The sequence below is a fragment of the Protomyctophum bolini genome, assembly GCF_963924005.1.
Source record: "Protomyctophum bolini genome assembly, chromosome: 10".
Classification (NCBI taxonomy): domain Eukaryota; kingdom Metazoa; phylum Chordata; class Actinopteri; order Myctophiformes; family Myctophidae; genus Protomyctophum; species Protomyctophum bolini.
In genome coordinates, this window is record NC_137871.1 from 2,508,764 (window position 1) to 2,532,600 (window position 23,837).

At 42.8% G+C, this 23,837-nt stretch overlaps 1 protein-coding gene and 1 long non-coding RNA gene across 2 annotated transcripts; both read left to right on the forward strand.

Moving 5' to 3' along the window:
- Positions 1-15,930: 15,930 nt before the first annotated feature.
- Positions 15,931-16,905, forward strand: LOC308322924 (fMet-Leu-Phe receptor-like; the record flags this gene model as incomplete). Its single annotated transcript, XM_080774413.1, has 1 exon — positions 15,931-16,905. One exon carries the CDS (start codon positions 15,931-15,933, stop codon positions 16,903-16,905), a length of 975 nt encoding a protein of 324 aa, XP_080630539.1.
- A 1,846-nt stretch (positions 16,906-18,751) lies between these two features.
- LOC308322115 lies at positions 18,752-19,218 on the forward strand. The gene is made up of 2 exons (XR_013964687.1): positions 18,752-18,908; positions 19,173-19,218. It is a non-coding gene; the product is annotated as an uncharacterized lncRNA (long non-coding RNA).
- Positions 19,219-23,837: the final 4,619 nt, after the last annotated feature.

Here is a 23,837-nt window from a genome sequence, read left to right on the forward strand (position 1 = left end):
TCAATCTTCCAGCACACAGAAGAAAACCCTTTACCTGTAGTCTACTTTTTGTGTATCTTCAAGTTAATTGGCTTCCATTGAATACAATTTGAAGCCTTTTGCTTTGACAAACTTTTTTATGACATAGGCCAAAATGCCACAGTAAATGGCCAGGCAAGTGCTGATCTCAAACTTCCCGTCTGCACAAGGGGAATTAGCTCAAATGGTCAGGAACTTATATGGATGTCAGGATGGCCGAGTGGTCTAAGGCGCCAGACTCAAGGTGACAAACCTTCCAGGTTAAAGGGACACTTCAGTCTTTTAGCAAAAGAATATATATCAATGACCTTCATAAGATTTAGAACACTTTCCTGGCGTTATCTTTTGTGTAATCTCTGGTTTTAGATATTTTAGATTATCTCAGTGGCACTGACGTCAGACACTCTTCCGTTTTCCTTCCGGACTACACCTCACAATCCTCGTGTCACGGACACTGGGGTGTCCAAAGACTTGTTCCACCTACCTACAACCTTCGTTGAATCCACCCCCACATGCGCATTTGTTATTGCGTTTGCATCATGTCGCCGAGCAGAGCAGCGCGCCAGAACCAGAGAGAGTATGCAGAAAAAAACAACTCAGACAAGCTGTGTTGCCACGAATCCCCAATCCCCCCTGCCGAATCAATATGTGTACCGGGTAACTCCACAAAGTTACAACGCAGCTTTGGACGCTTGGTCCAGAACCCAGCGGGTGTCGTGTCACTCGTGTGGATGGAATATTGTCTGTCACGAGTAAGTAGGCCTATATTGCTAGAAATGTAGTATTGTATTGTAGCTGTTGTCAACTTCTTACGTTGTCTTTTGTGTATTCTAAACCAGGCTAACCGTGGTCCTTATCTAAGTGCATTGTAGCCGTTATGGCATCAAATGGTTTGTTGCCTAGGATCTAGACTCGTTGTACGTTTTACTACCCAGTCACACACTCTATGCAACTAATGTAGTCTTCCTTGCACTGGATATTCTTTGGCATCGGACCGTAGGATACAACTCGACATAACAGTGTCTTTTATATGGTTTATTATTGAGCTGCCATTTACACCAACACACTCATAGGCTACCAACTAAACACTGCACAACGTCAGTCAAAATCACTCGAAATCAGTCATAATCAGTCATGATCAGGTTATAAACCTAAAGAAGGAAACACAAACAAATAGAACAACAATTACTACCATGCAATATCTCTAATAATAACTGTACATTGAATGAATATGGTATGTTTGTCGCACAAAGTATGTATGAATTCTTACCGGCTGTCACTCGCGATGCTCAAAGATAGAATGCTAACAAAATACACACAACGGACACACATCTCCTGTCGCACATGCGCAGTAGACTATCCAACAGGTCACGCATGCGCAGTGGACTATCTGACGGTAAACAATACTATAATATAACCCCAAACGTCCCCTAAACACACATAGAAAAATACAGAAACCTCCCAAATACTTTAAAGACACCCCAGCATATGTAAAATAAACCCCACCTTACTGGAATCTCTGAAGTAAAAACATGCACGTAAGTTGCTGAAAGTGAAAGTGCGTCACATCATGCCCTGACTCAAATGTCCACCAGATGGCACTGACCACACATACATGCACGTATAAAATATAATGCAACATATAAAGCTATAATTCCCACACCTCCCACTTGGTTTTCTGGTTACTAAACCCAAGAAGGCCACACAAATTAGCTCAGTACAGTCTCAAATAAGAGTCTTTGTAGATTCTCCGAACACGTCCTCTCCGACGTCGTATGATGCTTCCAAGACTAAGAAGCCATGCGGATGCGACCTATTCCAGCTGCCGACCGACCATAGCCGATGTCCAAGCCTGCAACGCCCCAGGCCTACACACCAACCATGCCAGGCCACAGCGGGAACTACTCGCATCGACAGGACCCGTCTTTGCCGTCCCCACCTTCACGTCTCGGACGACACCTCTTTCATCAGGGCACGCCTCCACGACCCGACCCAACCGGAACCGGCTTCTAGCTGGGGTGTGCCACTTCTGCCTCATGAAAAGTCCTGGACCTGCCACCTGGCTCCATCGCCTCCATGCCTTTCTTCGTACCCGTAAGAGAGTCCCAGCCACTCCTTCATGATTGGCCCTGTGGGCGTCTTCGGACAGAAGGATGCTGATCCGTTCCTTGTAGGGGATCAATGGCACACCAGACTTCCCTTGGACTCGGCCGTGGCATAGTAATAGATCAGAGTCCTTTTCTTTGTAAACGACGAGCCTGTCCAAAGTCGTGACAGGGAACTCCACTCCCTCCTGGGCCGCCAGGCACAGTTCTTCAAACGCCAACGGGCGCTCTGTCACCGACAACGCCTCCCACTTTACTGGCGTCCGGGATCTTGTCTCCAAGAGACTCCGGGACTTCACCCCCATCCAGAACTTCAGCAACACTGCCATTAAGTGGTCCACGGCCCTCCTGACAAAGCCGATTATAAAGCAGAGCTTGGTGAGCGAACTGTATTTCTTTGAGTCAACTTGGTCTACAAGCGCAGCGCCCCAACGTTTCGTAGGGTCAAGGCTTCCCCCCGAGGGAGAGACTGTCGCCTCAGAGGACTTTTGTGGCACGTCATCATCTTTTTCGACTTTCTTTGCCTCGTCAAGATCGACGGGAACCGGCATCATCCTGGCCTGAGCTCTCGTGGTAACAGTAGAGAAGGCCTTCCTTTGAAGTTTGTTCACCGCGTCCCTAGCAGCAGCCACATCCGAGGCGGACATCACGGACCACTCTTCCATCCTGGACTTGGTCAGTTTTACCGCCGCGCCTCTGTCAACCCTCTCGTGGATCTGCTTGACGTAGGCCTCCCTCCACGCGGGTTCCTTCTCCAGACGCCTCTCCGTTCTCAGAAACGTCGCTTCAACCACCTTCCGGTTATTAGGGAGCGACGCAGGATCCTCCCAGTGGGACTCCTCACTTTGCGCATCTTTCTCCCTGAAGGTCAAGCCCGCCTTGATGTTCTCCAACTCCCTTTCGTCGGCTAACGACATCTCCTTTCCCCCCGGAGGACACCCAGCTGCCCCGATGCGGTCCCACTTCAGCCACTCAAAGACCTCTTTATTGCAGTCGACTTGACAACCACCCGGCCTCTCCCCCGGAGGTCTCTTGTGAGGTGTTCTTCCACTTTCACAGCTACCGTCCTCATGGAGCGTGCAAAGTTAGTTAACGAATGTCGTGTCGTCACCTCCACTCCCTCAAAGAGGTCGGGATGTACTCCACTCACTGTCTTCCCCAAAGGACCGTCCCACAACACAAGGTCGCCAACCCTCTGCAGTCTCTGGGGTGCCAACCGTCCTTCTCGAGTGCTGATGAGTAGCTCGATCTCTTCAGGACGGGTCAATTCTCCCGGCTTGACGTTTGTGAAGAACCGCTCCAGCCGCTTTGAATCCACTGCTTGATCTACTTTGGCGATGCTTTCTAGGCCGTAGCAGATCATTTCGTGCAACTTCAACGTCCCTCGTGGAGTCCACACTTTTATGGTCACGAGATACCTCTTAGTATCGACTCTCATCGCCATCTCTCCAACACCATACACAACCAGAGTGATCGGCTCCCCGATCAGTCCCAGTCTTTCAGCGGCCTGGTGTGTAATGTAATTGGTGTCGGAGGCGAGATCGATTAAGGCACCCAAGTAGTCTCCCCTTTTGGTTGCAACGTCCACGAGCATCATAATGGCAGGATGCTCCTTTAAGTCACTTTCCTCCGCAAGACCCCTTCCAGCATAGGCTCTTGACGTTACGTTAGTGCACGCTTGGCTGACAGCTTTCAACTGTTCAGGGGACAAGTCCAACCCAGCAAAGAAAGCCTCTTGTTCCTCCGTTGGGCCACGGGATCCTCTCTTTCTCTCCGCTTCGGGTTCCTCCCCGTTAGCTTCCTTCTTTCCCCCTGGTCTGGAACAGAGGAAGTAATGGTGATCTGCCGGAGCACACTCCTCCTTATTGCAGAGGAATTTCAGATTACATGCACCATCGACCCCATGAGAACCCAGGCACTTGGGACATGCTTTCACCTTCTTCACCAGAGCTCTCTTCTCTGACAGTGTAGCCTTCCTGAAAGCCTTACAGCGGAAAAGTATTTTCTCATGTCCAGCCTCCCCACACATGGTGCAGGGTTCCCGCGGGTACTCTTTCACCTCACTCGCTGTCGCTCTGGTGCTTGCTTGCCTTCCCGGTCTTTTGTCGCTTGGTTTCTCTCTGTAGCTAGGCCTTTCATTAGCCTGGCTCTCAAGTTCCAGCCCTGCCAGCCTTTCGAGGACCTCCTCATGCCCCTTAAGGAACAGCAAAAGTCTTTCGAAATAAGTCTCTGGGGTTACTCCATTCAAGGTCTCCCGCTCATAAATGAACCACCTCTCTCTGATAGACAGAGGTAGCTTTTGCTCTATGGAAGCGACGGTCATTCTATTCTTTATGACATCCACCATGTCAAGATCCTGCAGATCAAACAATGCTCTCTCCACCGCCTGTACTAGCTCTATGGTTTGTCTAGGCTGGTTGCCCTCAACAGCAGGCAAGTCTTCAAGCTCCTTTATGATCAGGCGAGCGGTAACCTCCTTGTTCCCATATCGATTATTCAGGAGCCTGAAAATATCATCTGCGGTTCTACAGTGATCTAACCTGAGATCCTTTCTGAATGGCCCCTCCATACTGTCCAGCAGGTGGAACAGCTTGCACTCTTCTGACCCTGAGGGTTCTGCCAGCGCCTGGAGGCAAACCCAGTTCTTACGCCAGCGACAGTAGTCCCTTCTGTCTCCGGTGAACTTCGGCAGACTCAAGGCTGCTAGCTTTATTCTCGGTCTGGCCCCCTGGTAGCTACTCCCTCCTCCGGAAGACACACCGGAACTGCTGTGGTGTGCGACCGCACCGTGCAATGTACCATAGTCTCTATGTTGCGCTGTGCGGGCATCCGGATGTCGTGGCGTGCTAGCAGAGGTCGGCAATGGATTGAACGACAGCACCCGCTCTGACTGCCTTGTAACTGGGGACAACACTGGTGGTGGTGGCGCGGCAGCTGCTATAGGCCCACTGCTTGTTTGAGGAGGGCTGGTAGGTTGAGGAGCACTGTCGCTAGTCCCAGGTCGTGTAGAGCCATCATCGGCAGCCTTCATCCGCCCACTTTCAGGTGGGTCAGGACCTTTAATGCTGCCCTCTACCGCCTCTCCAGATAGCTGTCCATCTACGCTGCCCTCTTCTTCCTCCTCTTCCTCCTCTTCCTCCTTGTCACTTTCCACGCACGCCCAATCAACCATCAGTCTCTGTTGCTTTCCTTTTAGCTCCCGGACACGTTTCCACATCCTGTCTACTTTGTCTCGGGGGATAAATCCATTCCATTCACGCAAAACTTCCTCTAATGCGTAAAGCTTTGCACGAAGCATGTCGTCCTCCCCTCTTCGTCGCTCTCCGGAAGCCTTTCGTGAACAGTGTCTCTTTGTTTCCTCATACGCACTCTGAAACTCTTCATCTAGCGTTGTTACTGCTTGTTCCACAAAGCGAGACCATAGGGCCTCCTTGACACGGTCCTCCGTGTCTATCAACCTTCGGCTACAGGCATCTCTCTTTTTGTAGACATCGTTCGCTATCGCCACACATGAACTATCACCTACTTCATCTAAAGCAGCGACATAGTCTTCAGTGACATCAAGGAGTGTAGCGAACCCTGTCCTGAGCTCTCTTAGCTCTTTGACTAGTGCTGTGTCTTCTGCATAAGAGACTCTACTGTCTATGTTATTTACTGCTTTTGTAAATGCCGCTTGCACCGTAGCTCGCTTCTTCTTACGGTCTTCCAGGTCCGCCATCTTACCTGTTGTAGCCTTCCCTCCGTCGACTGTAGCTTACCGGGCTTCTGGGTTAGCGTGAGGCAGCCGGCCGATTAGAGGATAGCACCAAATGAGGCTTCACAGTTATAGCAGGCTTATGTTTAGTTAGCCTGTTGGCAGGTTAGCCCCTTTAGCACACAAAGTCACAGTCTATTGTCCAGCCCAGCAACGTAGCCCCTAGGCTTAGCTTACTGCTCTTTATCATTAGCTTGAAAGCAACCTTTGTTCAGCAATGTAGCTCCTTCCTGCAGCTAGCTAGCATTGGTTCAGCATTAGCTTAAAAGCAACCTTTATTTGGCAATGTAGCTCCTTTCTGTGGCTAGTTAGCATTAGCTTTCACAGTCATTGTTTTCAGCAGTTAGCAACATTAGCTTCAGTTCCACGAAACAATACCTTGTAAACAGCAGCAGCACCAGTCACAATCACTTTTCTTTTTACTCACAGTTTTATCAACAACCGTGGTCCAAAGCAAGTTTTGCACAAGGTCCCTGTTGTGCAGTAGATCGGCAACGGTTCGGTCCTCCCCTAGGCTGCTCCTCGCTCATTGCAGCCTGGCCACCGTTCACGTTGTCCAGTCCCACGTCGTGTCGTCTTCGTACGGCGACGACGGTTTATAACTGTACGTTTTACTACCCAGTCACACACTCTATGCAACTAATGTAGTCTTCCTTGCACTGGATATTCTTTGGCATCGGACCGTAGGATACAACTCGACATAACAGTGTCTTTTATATGTTTTATTATTGAGCTGCCATTTACACCAACACACTCATAGGCTACCAACTAAACACTGCACAACGTCAGTCAAAATCACTCGAAATCAGTCATAATCAGTCATGATCAGGTTATAAACCTAAAGAAGGAAACACAAACAAATAGAACAACAATTACTACCATGCAATATCTCTAATAATAACTGTACATTGAATGAATATGGTATGTTTGTCGCACAAAGTATGTATGAATTCTTACCGGCTGTCACTCGCGATGCTCAAAGATAGAATGCTAACAAAATACACACAACGGACACACATCTCCTGTCGCACATGCGCAGTAGACTATCCAACAGGTCACGCATGCGCAGTGGACTATCTGACGGTAAACGACATATACAGGGCTGAAGTGGTTACTGTATTGACGTATATTTTCGGTCAAGTCTCTGTGCGGTGGGTATCAATTGATGGTGTTTCTCGCAAGGAATTCCAGCCGGAGGGTTCAGTCGGTTTGTAGGTATCAAAGTTTTATTTGACCAAAGTACTCTCAGTTTACAAAACAGGGAACAAAGGCCCCAGGAGTCACACAGCTTAAAGTCTCTTCAAATTGACTTACACAGTGTGAGCACAAATGAAGTAAGCTCCAACATTACATTATATTCACTTCAGAAGTCCCGCCTCAGATTTCAAACAGGCTGCCTCCTCTCTATGGGAGCCAATCAAAATTGTTGCCGTCACAGGATGGCCTGTGAGAGTAGGCGGGACATAATGCATGTTGCTCATGTGGCCAGCTAACTGTACCTTTATATTAATAAGACTAGTTAAATATCTATAATATTTATGTATACAGAACCTTATTAAAACATGTAACTATAAGAATGAAATGTCAAAGGAATACATTTGAACTGTTACTGACTCATAATAAACTTTACCAATTAAAGGATAAAACACAAGTTAACCGAATCTTACTTTAAAGGGGGAGTGTCCCGGCCCGAGATTAACATTGCTGATAAAGTACATCACGTGGTCTGAATGAAAACGGTTTCAAACGACACGTGACTATATCTCAGGCTCTGACGTGACCTAGCATCTAGGCGAGCTGAGTGGCTAGCGCACTAAAGGCTAGTGGTTTTGAGGTCACTTTTTGCATCATACTAGGTGGAATTATCATCAAAAAAAAAAAAAAATGCTCGAAAATCTTCGTTAGAATGATATTGAGTTGACGTGGAAGTTTTAGCGTAAACTGTTGCATAATCGCAATTTCGCACTCGGACTTCCAGAGAGCTGGGATGCAGCCCCGCTCACGACCGTTTGTCCCCTCTCACCGCCGGGGCACAGAGAGCTGGGATGCAGCCCCTCTCACCGCCGGGGCACAGAGCCTATTCTGTTCATGCAGGCTGCGCAGTGCCTCTCTGCCCCGCATTGAACTGGGCATGTGTGTACATACACACACACACACACACACACACACACAACATTGTTTCTTCATGTGAAATGTTTGTTTATGCATAATGAATTCATGAGAATCGCGTGTCCCGGGTTTACAGTACTTACAGTGTTTGCATAATCATTCAGGCTACAGGAATGTTTTAGCCAATAACCAGGTGTGAAACAGTTGTCGCACCGTCATTGTTCTGATTGTGAGGGAGGTATTTTTTATGAGTCTAAGACTCTACTTTACTCTGTGAGTGTGAGTCTGTACGAAATAATAAATTGCCTCAACTGATCATCTGGCCGTCTGTCCTAGATTCTAAGCCATGAAAATATTCTGCATTATTTTCCATTCTGCAGCAAGGGGCGATATAATGCTGTGATTCATTCCACTTTACCGACTGTTTCATTGCCTATATGTCCGATTGTCCGTCATGAGTGACTATACTCGTCGCCATAATATAAATATGAAATGGGAATATTTAGGTCAAATTGCTGATTGATTTTGAACATGCATTAACAATAGCCCCGAGAAGATAAGAACACAAGACGGACAACATGCATTTATTTATTCCAAGTTTATTCAGTTTAGTCAAGTCAAGCCGATCCCTCTCTGCCCTGTCCTTGGAATTGACGTCGGCTATGGCTAAGACTGTCTACAGAATTCATGAGTGAAAAACATTGTATGGGTAATTGGGTATTATGAGGGCCCTCTCTCTCTCTCTCTCTCTCTCTCTCAATTCAATTCAATTCAACAGGCTTTATTGGCATGACGTTTTACAAGTGTTGCCAAAGCACAATCACAGATATTACAAATAACAACATAATATCAAAGACATGAAAAAATAAACTCTCTCTCTCTCTCACACACACACACACCGCGTCTCGCCGTTTTGCAGTTGCAATGGATGACGGATAGAGCCGATGCTCTTGGTAAATAAACAACTCTTCGCGTTCACAACAGCTATACACAGGCTAAAACATATCGATATAATCAACTTGGTATGATTGCTCAGATGCCCCGCGCACTTTACCCGCGCACAGAATCTGTGCCTTTCAATTCAATTCAAAGGGCTTTATTGGCATGAGAAAACATACGTTTACATTGCCAAAGCAGAAAGAACAATACAGCAATACAATCAAAACTTAAAATTATGTACTTTGAAGGTCAGAATCTTCAATAGATCAACTTCTATGTACCAAGATCACTCGATGCAGGTATAGTGCAGGAATATACACAATGATTAGTCTTTATCTCCATAGAAAAGTAAGGGCTTACAGCACACATTTTCTTTGTACAGTATTTCACAAAGCCCATGTTGGAACAGATATTATACTCTTACTAGATCAAGTGGGGTGACGTTCATTTTAATACCAAATGGATTATATCGATATGTTTTAGCCTGTGTATAGCTGTTGTGAACGCGAAGAGTTGTGTTTATTATTTACAAAGCTTTGTCAAATTGTCACCCATGCGATAATCGGCCATGCCTCCCTGAACGTGTGTGTGTGTGTGTGAGAGAGAGAGAGAGAGAGAGACCGCCCCCCCATATCGGTGTGTGAGAGAGAGAGAGAGAGAGAGAGAGTGTGTGTGTGTGTGTGTGCTGTGTGTGTGTGTGTGTGTGTGTGTGTGAGAGAGAGAGAGAGAGAGAGAGAGAGAGAGGGCTCAGGTTAGCCTGGTGCAGTGCTATGAAGTGCTATGAAGCTAAAAGTGACCTCAAAACCACTAGCATGAGTTGATAGCCACCAGGAACGCTAACTCGCAGAGCCCAGAGCCGCTCTGACATTTAGACCAGATACAAGATCAATTTTATTGGTCAAATTGAGCTGGCCCGTAAGTACGTCACAATCTAGATGCTAGCGTTAATAGCCTTAATAGCTTCCCGAGGGGCGTGTCAGTCCCGCTTTAAAGACTAATTCAAAATAGGTTATATATTTACAAATGATAAGAATAGCTCTGTAATGTCATACATTCAAATAACTTTATAGTTCAGTCTTAAACAAACGGAATCTGAAACTAAGTAATGAAAAAGATAGAAGGTATTAATAGGTCTAACAAATTGAGCATACATATATTCTAGACTGCAGTTTTGAGACTACATTACTTTTAAGATAAGACACTGTCTCCAACCTCTGGAGTGCTGTCAGCATCAGGAACAAAGGCTTTGTTTACACAAGCCATTTCTAAGACTTGTATGTAAATTCTGTACCTGAAATAAACTCAACCGACAGTGGGTGATTAAGATTTACTCATATGGACAATGGGTTTCCTTGAGTGAATTATAAAGACAATGGGTCTCTCTGAGTAAGATCTCTGGGGTGAGATCTTCCCAGGCCTAGCTTCCCGGACCCCTAATCTACACCAGAGTCATGACAATATGACCTTTGTTATAAGTCATAAGATATCAAATTATACATCAGTATGTTTTTGGAATAATAATTTAAATCTACAAAGTAACTATAGTTCTAATTTAGATATGAGATGTAGTGGAGTAGAAGTAAAGTACAAATACCTGAAGATTAATTGTTGTAAATGAAGTACAGATTTTAAGTGGGGTCAACTCTTGGCAGGTCACTCTTTTTTTAAAGATTCTTTATTGATAGTAAGCAAAGGTTGTCATGAACGTGACTCGAACACGTGATGCGCTATCAGGCCAAAGCCTATATGTGGTCACTATTTTGAAAATGTTGAAAGGGCACAGTCCAGTAGGAGGACTGCCCATAAGTCTGCAATGCCGTTAAGACTCATGCGTGGCCATTGAAGACTCATGCGTGGCTGGTTAAGACTCATGCATGGGGGGTTAGGACTGAGGTTAGGGTTTGGGAGGGGGTTAGGACTGAGGTTAGGGTTTGGGATAGTGTTAGTAATGGTCAGACTAACGGGAGGTTGGAACAATGACATGTTACCATTAAATTGATGTCTTCATGTATATTTAGAAGTAAAGGATATGTGGCCTAATTAATTTCAGACCCCCCTACCCCCCTCCCCCACCCCCAAAACTCTCCCTCTCTCTCATTTAATTGGAATTGGAGTTCAGTGTGTGCATGTGCAATACATACAAGGAACTGCATACTGTGCACACATGCTATAGTAAGGGTGTGTGTGTGTGTGTGTGTGTGTGTGTGTGTGCTGCCTGTGCACACAATAAGTGTACTGCCCTGCAGAACAAGTCTGACAAGTTTGGTGGACACTGGACAGGGACCTATAAAGATGCCTCCTCTCTGTTTTAAGGTCCACACTTTACACCAAGACTCTTCTCTGGCTGACATCTCTTCAACACTAGGTAACAATGCTTTTATGTTATTGTTATTATGACATGTAATGTAATATGACATGTAATGATTGATAGAGAATATACAGTAGAGCTGTCATTAAGACCTGATTCTTCAAAAAGCTTTCTAAATCATTCTACAGAATTACTTACTAAATCGAGAGTTCTCAGACTGTTTGGTGCCAAGGACCCCCAAGAATGATGATTTTTTTCTATTTCTTTACAAAAATGTTCCAAGAATAGCAATGTACAAGCACGCAGAGTGGCACTAAGTGACGAGCATGTGAGCTTTGCTTCTCGCAAGAACCACACACACGCACAATGGTGTAAATTTCCAATAGTTATTATTATTTACTTATTGGATCCAAATATTGTACCTTTACTCCAATACGAAAAGTTACGAATAAGTTGTTATTACCCACTTCCATGGGTAAGAGATCCAGTTTGGTTGAGCTCTGTAAATGTCAGACGTACTTGCGCTCACGCAATGCATTGTGAGCTTAAGCTTGTAGAGGGAAGTAGGGGTGCTGGAGTACCCCCCCTTGGACAGTAGGGGGGAAATGATAATAATAATGAAATAATCATTTAATTATTATTTGATATGATCAAAACAGATTTCTGTTACAATGCTTAATATAAATATGCTGTATGTATCACACTATTGGCGCCTTATCCTGCCTTGCCTGCATGTGTCTGTTTGCTCCAGCGGTCATCAACATGTTGTCAAGACTTGTCCAATTGTCTGTGACATTAGTTTGAATTATTTTGGTGACTGGTAAAGTGTCCTGGATGACATGCTCATTATTGTCAGGTGAGGATGCAAGACAAGTAGACAGCTAGAAGTAATGTTTGCTAATAGCTGCCTTTCATTGTTGCTCTTTCATTGTTCCACTGGCATAACTTACATCACACCACCTATACCGGTATGCATGGTCTAAGACTTTATCATCAACATTAAATACTTGTTCACCTTAACGGAAACCACTACTCTTGAAACTCACAAATGAGTGGGAATTAACATAGGATTGACCTGTTTATTGAGCTACTACTAATGAGACAGTTCAGTTAAATGAGTTTGGGAACAGACGGATTGACACAAAAGACATATAGGTCCTCATTCACAATGGCATTTACGCTCATAACGTGACGTTACGTGAGCGGTGCGTGAGCGGACAGGCATTTAAGAGGATTCCCACATTACGTGGGAATTCATTGCCATCTCCGTGAACTTGACGGTGACGTTGGTTGGTCGGAAACTCTGCACGTGGTAGTGTAGAAGGCATACGGCTTGCGTATATGTATTTAGAAGGCTTTAGTCTTCATGCTGAATCAATAAATAGTTCCCAAATCTCAGATAAAATATGTAGGCATGTGTCCACAACATTGGTCAGCACATAAAAAAATGATAGCCTATATAAAAGCCAAGTAGCCTATCACTTGTATGCCTATATGCATGCATTCTAGAGGCAAGTTACTGTAGCTTAGAGTCCCATACAGAAACTGCCCCTGCAAGCCCGACACTGTTTTATTTATTTATTAGGATATTTCTAGCATGGACGATTGCGCTGCTCACTCGACAGCTTCCTACGCAGTGCAACATGTTGTGAGCCTGTAGATCGTCTCTCGCAGACTCACGCTGCATGTTAAAAAACAAACTCACAATTATAATAGGAACATACCTGCACTGTACGAATCCAACGTTGTTTAGTGTAGTAATGCTTTCAGTAGGCCTATTTCAATTGTTTTGTTATGGAGCTCCTTTGAGTCAGCCCGGACAGAACACGGCCCGGCCCGACTGGCTTTTAGCTCTAATGCATTCTATGCTTCACAGACATGCCGGTCTGACAGACAGACAGCAGTCACGAGGGCTAAAAAAATATTTAAAAAAAATATTTTTTGTGGTAATATTGTGGTGGCCATATTGTATTTCATGGAAACTTGCAATACAAAACATGTTCGTATTCATATCATTGATCAACCTGAGAAGTTTCGTGGAAATATCTCTCCGTTTAAAATTTGGCCCTATTCACCCCCCATTATAACTAATAGGGGCTAATATTGGGGGCGGCCATATTGGACTTTCGCAACAAAATTGACCGAGTTGTCCATAGAGGTTGTGATCCTACTGGGTCATAGATATTATTTCTGGTGGACAACTTTGTATGTTATGACAAATGCAGGTTTCCTAAAAAAAAAGGTGGTTTTACTGGTTTGCCCTGTGGGTAATGTGAGCTCTTGATGAGACTAGACAGACCACTCGCATGACTGAGAGGTCATTATGACCTATTTCTTTCTTATTTTGCAGTTGATTATCTTTGCCCATGGAGCTATCAGAAGGTTAACCTTCCATGACCATCATCATCCATTATCATTCCATCATCTCAGATATTGTTTTACATCTGAAACATTTTCTAAATATGAATAATGCACACACACACACACACACACTCACGCACACGCACACACACACACACACACACACACACACACACACACACACGCACACACACACGTGCACACAGAGAGATTGTCATTCACAATCTCCACCTGTGTCTTGTAGTGCCGTAGCCAAAATGTCCATGGTTTTCAGCAGTGTCTTGTTATTCCTGTGCCTATTTAAACACCCCTGTTTCCCCTCAGTTGGTTTTTAGAACCATTCTGTATTGGGGCACTCATGCAGTGTGCTACTCTACTTCACTCTGGGGATCATGGGAGCTAGCTAGGGTGGTGTTTGTTTGCAGTTAATGGGACTGCTCATGATGATGATGAAGACTAGCTAGGAGAGATGTGTTTGTGTTTAGGAGGGGACAGGATACAGTACATCAATGTCTCCTTTAGTCAGACACAGGGCTGGGTTATTAGCAGACTGTGGTTACTGTAACTGACTGCAGAAACTCTGAATCTCTTGACTGGGGTCTAGCCTGGTGGGTCTGAAACTGTGGCTGGCCTGGGAGGGACCCCATGCCTTTTTTTGAATGGGGGTGGGCATGGGGTGGGGGCCATCCTCAGATGACAAAGTGACAAATTAATGACTTATAAGACCTTTTTAATACTGACAAATGCATCAAAGGTGGGGAAAAGAGCAATACTGCATCAAAAATAATCAAACTATAGGCCTATCTGACCTACAGTACAGTAAACATTTGTTGATCTTATAGGAGTATAAGCACTGTACGCTAATTGTCAAAACATAAGAGTCAATACTCATGTGAAAATAGCTGATGTATGAGCTTGTGTGAAGGGGGGTTGTTTTACAATAATAAAGCTTTTTGAGGGCTGCTATGTCCTCCAAGGTCACAAGCATTGTCCTAACATAAACATTGAACGCCACTGATAATGAATGGCCAGCTTTGAGTGTTTGTGTGAACACAAACATATTGCCAATTTGCACCCGAAAGACAGTTAATGAAATTTGATGTAACCAGAGATAATTATTGTTTTTTTTGTTTTTTGAGGGGCGCCAGCCACTCCGCCCAGATTACAGAGGGTGCAAATTGTGATTGTGAATCGTAGATCTACGGTGGACCCACCCGACACAATAGTGGTGGGGCATTCATGCACCATGGGTTAAGATTGTTTTTGTCACACACTATTCAATTGATCCGCGGCAGATATTATAACTCTATGGCAGGGAGATTGGACTTTCCCAAATGTATTATTATGAATTGGATGAATAACTTATGGCAACGTCTTACCGCGCTTGCCCTGGGCAGCAAACACGGTAAGCACAACATGCGTTCATTGCGTTGGGTGGAAGCTGGATGGTTGTTCAGCTGACGGAGCCGTCTGCAGAAACAAATTCTGTGCGTGTTAGCCCCACCCCTCTCCCGCTCTCTCATTTAATTGGCATTGGAGTTCAGTGTGCATGTGCAATACGTACAAGGAACTGCATGTGCACTGTGAACATATGCTATAGTAAGGTTGTGTGTGTGTGTGTGTGTGTGTGTGTGTGTGTGTGTGCGTGTGCGTGCCTGCCTGCATGTGTGCGTGCGTGCTCACAATAAGTGCCCTGCAGTCTGTTGCTATCTGTGACAGTTTTAAATATTTGGAATGAGTCAGAACAAGTCTGACAAGTTTGGCGCAGGACACTGGACAGGGACCTATAAAGTTGCCTCCTCTCTGTTTAAGGTCCACACTTTATACCAAGACTCTTCTCTGGCTGACATCTCTTCAACACTTTGAAACAGGTAACTATGCTTTTATTTTATTGGTATTATGACATGTAATGTAATATGACATGTATTGATTGATAGAGAATATACAGTAGAGCTGTCATTAAGACCTCGTCATTGCATCTCTGTATGTGTTTATAATTTTATTTTACAGACGGCACGGGTGAGTGGCCGTGTGCCCCCCTTGACTCTGGGCCCCCACGCAGCCGCGTTGTCTGCGTTGCGGTAGTTATGCCGCTGTCCTACTCTCTATACACACACACATACATTACACGCACACACACGCACACATACGAGACACCTCAGTGCACTCTGCTGGATAAAATACATCATTGCACTAGGTTTTAAACCAGACGCAACATTTTCACCGATACAATACGCCCATATATGGTCATATCGGCCGCCGATATATCGGTGTACCGATTATCGGTCGGTCTCTACCTTATATTAATTGTTTTGTTACTTTTAGGTTTCAGGACGATGGAGAATATGACCACACCTGCTGTATATCACGATGCTGGGGCTAAGGATGAAGAATATGACTGGGATAGATTCTTCAAATCCGTCGACATCATGTCCGCGACCATCTACAGCCTGGTGTGTGTGATCGGCGTGTTGGGGAACGGTATGGTCATCTGGGTGTTGGGCTTCAGGATGAGGAAAGACGTCACCACAGTTTTGTTCCTCAACCTCGCTGTGGCCGACTTCCTGGCTACAGCCTTCCTGCCCCTGAACATCACACAGAGAGCTCTGGACAACCAATGGCCTTTTGGCTGGTTCATGTGCAAAATGGACAGTGTGGTTTTCTATATGAACATGTATGCCAGTATCTACATTCTGGTGCTGATCAGTGTGGACAGATGTGTGGGTGTGGTTTGGCAGGGAGTGTGGAACCACCGTTTCCACACCGTCAGAAACGCATCCTTGGCCAGTCTGGGTGTCTGGGTGATGGCTTTGGCTCTCAGCATCCCTCACGTAATCTCTAAGGAGTTGGACTTTGGATTCTGCGGGGACTATCCTGACCCCCCCCTGGTCATCACTAACCTCCTCGTGGGATTCGCGTTTCCTTTCTCTGTCATCGTCTCCTGCTATTCTGTCTTCATCTACCGGATCAGGGGTGACGGATCACGTCGCCCCATCACGATCATAGCAACGATTATCGCCGCATTTTTCCTGTGCTGGGCCCCCTTTCACATCATACGACTGATTTATGTTGTGGTGACAAAGATCAGTAAGACACTGGGTCTTGTGCTCGAGTTCGGGGTCCCCATATCCCTCACCCTGGCGCTTCTCAACAGCTGCCTGAACCCGCTGCTGTACGTGTTCACGGGTGGGCGTTTAAGGCGTGTGTGCCGTGAGTCCATCCTAAAGGTTCTGGAGAAAGCCTTCGCTGAACATCAGCCGAACAACGCTCCCACAGACGTAGAGCTTAAGGACGTATTCCTCGTTATTTAGCCGATCTGCCCTTTCTGCCACATGGAGACGGCATTTTTAGGGACTTAACCGGCCCTTTTTAAATCCACCTCCCAGAGTGGCAAACTTTGGACTTTGTCGTCTCCGTGTGTATAGCGAATGCCGTCTCTTTCCTGAGCCGGTGATGGCATAGTCCCTTCGCCCACTCCAAACTCATTTATTCATGAAGTGTTAATGGTTTATTTCACCATAACCACTTACATAAGTATCACAGCTATTTTATATTTGCACATAATGTCTATAAATCTCTAAATCACAATGCATCATGCCGCCCGTCATTGTGAGCTTTAAGATCTGCAAACTATGAATCTCATGCTTATGTAATGTATACTTTGTAGCCTATACTTCTGGCAGAAGAGGGAGGTTATGAGAATATTAGTAGGCTTATGTAAAATCATTCAAATTGTAATGAGTAATGAAATTATCAGCTACAGTTGATTATTCATTCACATGCATTTTACAGGCCGTGCATACTATAGCCTACTACAGCTATCTCTGTTTTTTTTTTGGATGGCCTAGACATGTGTATTACATCTTTCTCTGGAATCCGGAGCAGTTTACCAGTATCGTGTATACGACATGCATAATTAACATAACCTCAATGTGGACACTCAAAATCTAAATGCCGTCTACAAACTTGCAATGTACAGCCCGAGCCGTTGTGGCAGGGGGCCTTAGTCTCCATGGAGTGAGTAATTGGTAGAAGAAATTTTCATTTTAGGAGTGCATTTAATTTAGTCTTTTCTTCTCAGTATCCTACATTTTCTCAAAGATTGAAACCATGATGAAACAGTTTTTTCTATTTAATTTATATTTATTTTAAACAGTATTTTGTTTAGACATGATGCATCTTTAAAGGGATCGTGACATATTTTTTCTTATTTCTTGTTTTGTTTAAAAAAAACTGAACTTTTAACATTCAGTATATTTTCTGTGGTCTGGGGTTTTCTGGGCCAAACAAGTGCTTTGATCTGCCTGTGGACTTTAATGCAAGAGTCCACAAATGCCATCTATGACATAAGAATTTTCCAGCAGATGTCACTGTTGAGGGATTTTGGCTGTTTTCATTGCAGCTCAAAAGGCTTCAGAACACACAGAGGAATTCCCAGACCACAGAAAACCCACTGAATGTTCAAAGTTCAGGTTTTTTGGATGTAACTGAGGTCATAAAACCTAAAAGGTTTTCCTCCATTTATGGAGCTTTATGCAAAATAATTGTTTCACCATGTCAATAAAGTCACATCTTTACACTGTAAACCAGTGTAAAGTGTTAAGATGTTGTCATTATTTTGTACACACGGTCATAAACAGTGGTGGAAGAAGTACTCGATACTTTGAATTTTAAGTAAAAGTATAGCAATACCACAATCTAAAGATCTCCATCCATCAATCTTCAACCGCTTATCCGTAGTTGGGTCGTGGGGGCAACAGCTCCATCCGAGAGCTCCAGACTTCCCTCTCCAGAGCAAATAATACTCTGTTACAACTAAAAGGCTTGTGTTTGAAATGTTACTAGTAAAAGTAAAAGTATTGGCATCAAAATACTGAAAGGTTTGAAAATAGCCTACCGTATATTACCAAATAGTAGCCCGGGCTGTTAATATGCAAAATCGATTCGGACCCTGGGCCGTTATTTGCCATAGGCTGTTATTTATTTTTGCACCGGCCTGCACAAGGCCATTATTTGGTTTCAGTATATACATACAGTAACATGTAGTGCAAATATTGTCTGGAACTGGTATTACCGTAATACTAATTAAAAAAACAAAGCTACAGTACATACAGTAAAGCGTTTACAATTATACTGTACAAAACAACATATAACTAGAACTGCACTCTATCGAGTGCATACTTGCTTGTTGCACACTAGTAGGCCATAAATGGCCAACTAGTGCGCAAGCAGAGCGCGCAAGTACTTCCGACCGCTGTAAACTGTCAAATCTCAGTATCTCTGTGAAGGAACGTTTTAAATGTATAATTATTAGGTGTAACTACCTACCTACTTTATGCATATAAACAAGTATTATTAAGTATGGTTCAAGTTTCTATCTATATAAGAAATACAGTTTTATCGATGTAGATATATTCTGGATCCCTTTTTAGTTTTTTAAAGAAAAATAAATCATTGATATGTGATGAAAAAAAGGTATATAAACTGAATTAAATATATATTATACAGTATAATTATTCTGTAAACTGTGGAATCTCAGTATCTCTGTGAAGGAACGTTTGAAATGTCAAATTATTAGGTGTAACTATTTGCTACCTATCTACTTTATGCATGTAAACACCTAGTATTATTAAGCATGGTTCAAGTTTCTATCTATATAAGAAATACAGTTTTATCGATGTAGATATATTCTAGATCCCTTTTTAGTTTTTCAAAGAAAAATAAATCATTGATATGTGATGAAAAAAGGTATATAAACTGAATTAAATATATATTATACAGTATAATTATTTTATTATTTATTGTAAATTGTCAATTGTTTTAAATGTATTTAATCTTGAACTATAGTGATATTAATACTAAATCATGATCAGAGTAATATGTGTCTCTAACTTCAATTTCTGTAATAATACTTTCACATTTGTTAAAATATACATGATCTAAAATACTTCCGTAATCTGTAGTTGGATTTGTATTTAATTGTTTAAATCCTAGTCTTGACATGAAGGTCTTTATACTTCTATCTTTCTCAGTATAATGGTCTTCATTGAAATCTCATTATCTCATTATCATAATTGCAGAAGTCGGAGATGATAGATACTTTACCATGATTTCGAGAAATGTGTTTAATTTCGAAAGGTCTGTTTTAGGTGATCTGTACATAAGAATGATATATAGATCTTTATCTTTTACATGTATGCATACGTGTTCTACTCTTTCTAATATCCTGATTTCATTTAGAATTATTTCAATGGAAATATCTTATTTTATAGCAAACATAACTCCCCCACCTATATCATATTCTCTGTCATTCCTGATTGTATTGTAATTCGTGTTCATTGTGTTCATAATGTTATTATTTTTCTTTAAGTGTGTTTCAGTAAAAGCTATTAGATCCAACATTTCGAGTTGGGAATCTGAGTTTATATCTGGCCAGCCAACCCGCCACTTGATGCGTATGCAAATAAAACAGCAGATTTGTACATGGTTTTCTGGGACCAGATTACATAAATGACCATATTTCTTACGCCATCATTGAGAGCTAGTCATACATATACACACCATGTACTCTGGTCCCAGCAAATCAGGCACAATTTGCTATTTTATTTTACTGATTATGTATATAGTATACGTGTAGCCCAGTGGTTATTTCATGCCCTTTATTCTTATATTCTAATACATAATACAAGTCATTCTAAAACAGTTGACTAAGTTAAAAATGTATGCCTTTAATCAAAAGTTGTCTGTTATAAATAGATCTCTAAATAAATAGGTTTTAGTACAGGACTTATGTTGAAAAACAAAGCATGCCGTTCATAGCAGTTAATGGGTAAAATGCATATGAGAGACTATGGAAAAAACTCAATAACGAGGTGCAATGTTAAACAGGTGTGTTCCAGGGTTAATGAGTTTACTAAGCTAAGAGTAAATTAGACAGTTAACCAGGTACTGGAGTTCTTCATTCTGATTGGTGTGTGTGATCAAGTGATGTGTTCTGATTGGGGGTTTCTCAATTAGGTGAAGTGGGGAGGAGAGAGAATATGGAAGGAGTGGAAAAGTACTGAACAGTTGGAGAGAGAGAGAGTGTATGACCTGACACAGAGGTGTACATGACAGAGAAGTGAAGTGGATGTTTTCTGATAGTTTGATGCACAGTGCATGATTCTTGTGTCTGTTGTGTCTGAGCGAGTTATAAGAAGTCTTAAGTGAGTGGTAAAGTAACATGTGCTTGGACTGAGTGAAGAAAGCATGTAGTTTCTCAACAAGAGGAGACTTTTTCTCAATTCTAAAAGACTGTGTTTTGGAGTGTGTTCCTGACGAGGATTCGACGTTCCTGCAGTCTGCTCGGCTTCATCACATCTCACCATCTCACGAACTGTTCTACAGATCTGACAAAGAACTGTGAGTAGGACTTTTGCTGTTGCTCATCAACAAGGACTGAGGAGTAAATCATCATCACCCCACCATCACCACGATCAGGCCTGCAACTTTTGGTTTGTGTGTGCGCGTGTGTGTATGAGTGTGGGCCCACGTGTTTAGTTTAAAGTGTTTTGTATCTGCTATTTAGGAATAGTGATAGTTTATTTTGTGTAAGGTAAAAGGGTTTTTGCACAGACGTCTTACAGAGTTTGAGAGTTGGGTTTTGATATTTTATTTTAAGCCAAGTCCAGAGTGATTGGTTTTGTGAAGTTAATTGAAGGTAATTAAGGGACTCTACATCTGGTAGGGTTTATTTGGTTTCACTGGTTTAAAGGCTAGAGCCTATTTGGTTATTATTACAAGGCCTACAAGGCCTACTGTTGGTTCATTCTAACCAGGGTTTACCGTTATTGTTTGTATGTCTACTGTATTGTATATTTCATGTTTTTATTATTTTCTTTAACATTTAAAAAGGGTTCAACACATTTGTGAAAACAAATAACTTCATTAACCCTATCAGTAAATCTGATTTACATTTAAAGTGTGGTCTGGTATATTCTTTACAATAGGTATACTGAGCTTGTAGATCTGCTAGTTTGAAGTTAAAGTCAAGTTATTCAGCCTTGTGGTTTATTCTATAAATACAGGGTTATACAGATTCTATAAATACAGGGTTATACAGAGGTTAAGTTAACGAACTCAAACACCCCGTTATTCCCTTTAAGACGGCACCGGGGTGCTACATACGTATGACTAGCTCTAATCTGGTCCCAGCAAACCAGGCACAGATTTGCTGTTTTTTTTGCATACACATCAAATGGCGTGTTGGCTGTCACGGTGAACGAAGACAGGGCGCAATTATTACTTGCGCGCTCTGCTTGCGCAAGTAATAATACTGTACAGGGTTCCTACCGCCATGAAATTCAATTAATTATTTTTTTAATTTCATAAATGACAACCTTTTTTACATCTGTTATTTTTTCCATGTTGTCAGCTTGCTTGGGGGGATTGATAGCATACAATATCCTCATTAATGCATAGGCCTGGAAATGGGGTAAAAATACATTTGGGAATGTTGTAGAATATGAATTGTTAAAAAAATAATTGTGGCAACTAAACTTGTGGGAACCCTGACTGTCGCAATCTCAATGCTATACCAATACTCATCATCCTCCTCCAATTTAGTGCAACAATATTGTACAAGACCTACAAGCTCACAACGCGCCGAGGCTCGACGCATTTTGAGCTTGTAGATCTGCTATTTCTTTGCACACCGGCCACAGCTTTTTGCACCAATCTGCACCAGGCCATCATTTGGTTCCATACAGTGATCCATGCAGTCATCTTTTTTTAGTATGGTAAACAAACAATAAACATTGCAGGCAGTCCTCCAATGCATTTTGATTTAATTGTAAGAGGGAGCGTATCAACACACAGGTGTAACCACTACATGTTCTGATTGAGCAAGGGGAAGCAGCGGACAAATAAATGATTTAATTATAAAATGTAGGCCTACGTACCGGTAGATTGCAATTGAATAAAACCATAATTTATTGGCCTATACTACACATAGCCTACTGTAGTACTGTGTGTAGTCAAGTGGCTAAACCCCACAGGTTAGGTTACAGGTGATAGAAAATGTAATGTCAAGCAGCCATGGGGTGCACGTGAACTATATGCCGATAGCATCAGCTCACTCCATATAATTTAATAAAAGCATATAAAAAACATGAATTATACACCCAATGAAAATTTAGATTATAGATTATTTCGAATTAGAACAATCGGTTGAAAGTTGGCAGAGATTAGCACGATTTAAATATTAACCTTTTTGTTGCGCTATGAGGACTTGATCATGGTGGCGGTGTTTTATAGTACTATACTTGTGAGGACCTGGCTGGCGCACGCCGCACACCGAAAATGGATCATCTGCAAGCTCACAAAGCGCTGTCATGCAACAAAACAAGTCACGAGTCATCTTGTCTCGAGTCGAGTCGGGAGTCATTGGCTAGCAAGTCGGAGTCGAGTCTCAAGTCTCGTTGGTCTTTTACCTTCCAAGTCCGAGTCGCAAGTCTTTACATTCAAAGTCCGAGTCGAGTTGCAAGTCGTCAAATGTGCAACTCGAGTCAGACTTGAGTCGAGTCACTATGACTCGAGTCCAATTGTCTGCCTCTTAGTTATTAATTACCATGTTTAGAATGAATCATGGTGGTTTATCTTGTAGGCTAATATAGTATAGCTATACATGATGGCACATTCGTAGCCCTCACCATTTATCAAAAATGTTTACAAACTATAGGAGTGCAAGTACAGCTTTATAACACTACAAACTAGTGTACAAAACGTAACCGAATGGACCCTTAACCATAAGTCTATAATTGGCAAACAATAGCTGTGTATATACTGTATATAGATACCTTTATTATCCCGCGGGGGCAAATCAGTAAATACAATAAATTAAGCTTTAAAAAGGCTATTCTGAATCACGTGGATGTGCTGTAGAGAGCTATAGGAATCTGGTCAATATATGATGGCCTTAAGTGAAAAAGTAGGCTATACATGATATAAACATCCACAGTACATCATTATCAGTCCTAAATGTTTCCCTCGACTTCCACATTTAACGTAGAAATATTTATAGCCCTCAAATGTCAAATGGTCAAGCTTGCACTTTGCCAATTTAACATTGAGGTGCCCACAATGTTTAAGTGCCCACTCTTCCTGTTGGCCATATAGAACATTTGGTAATGATAGAGCTAACGGAACATGTCAGTCATATTTCATCACAATCTTTCAATGGAAAAATAACATTCTGCTTTGTCTT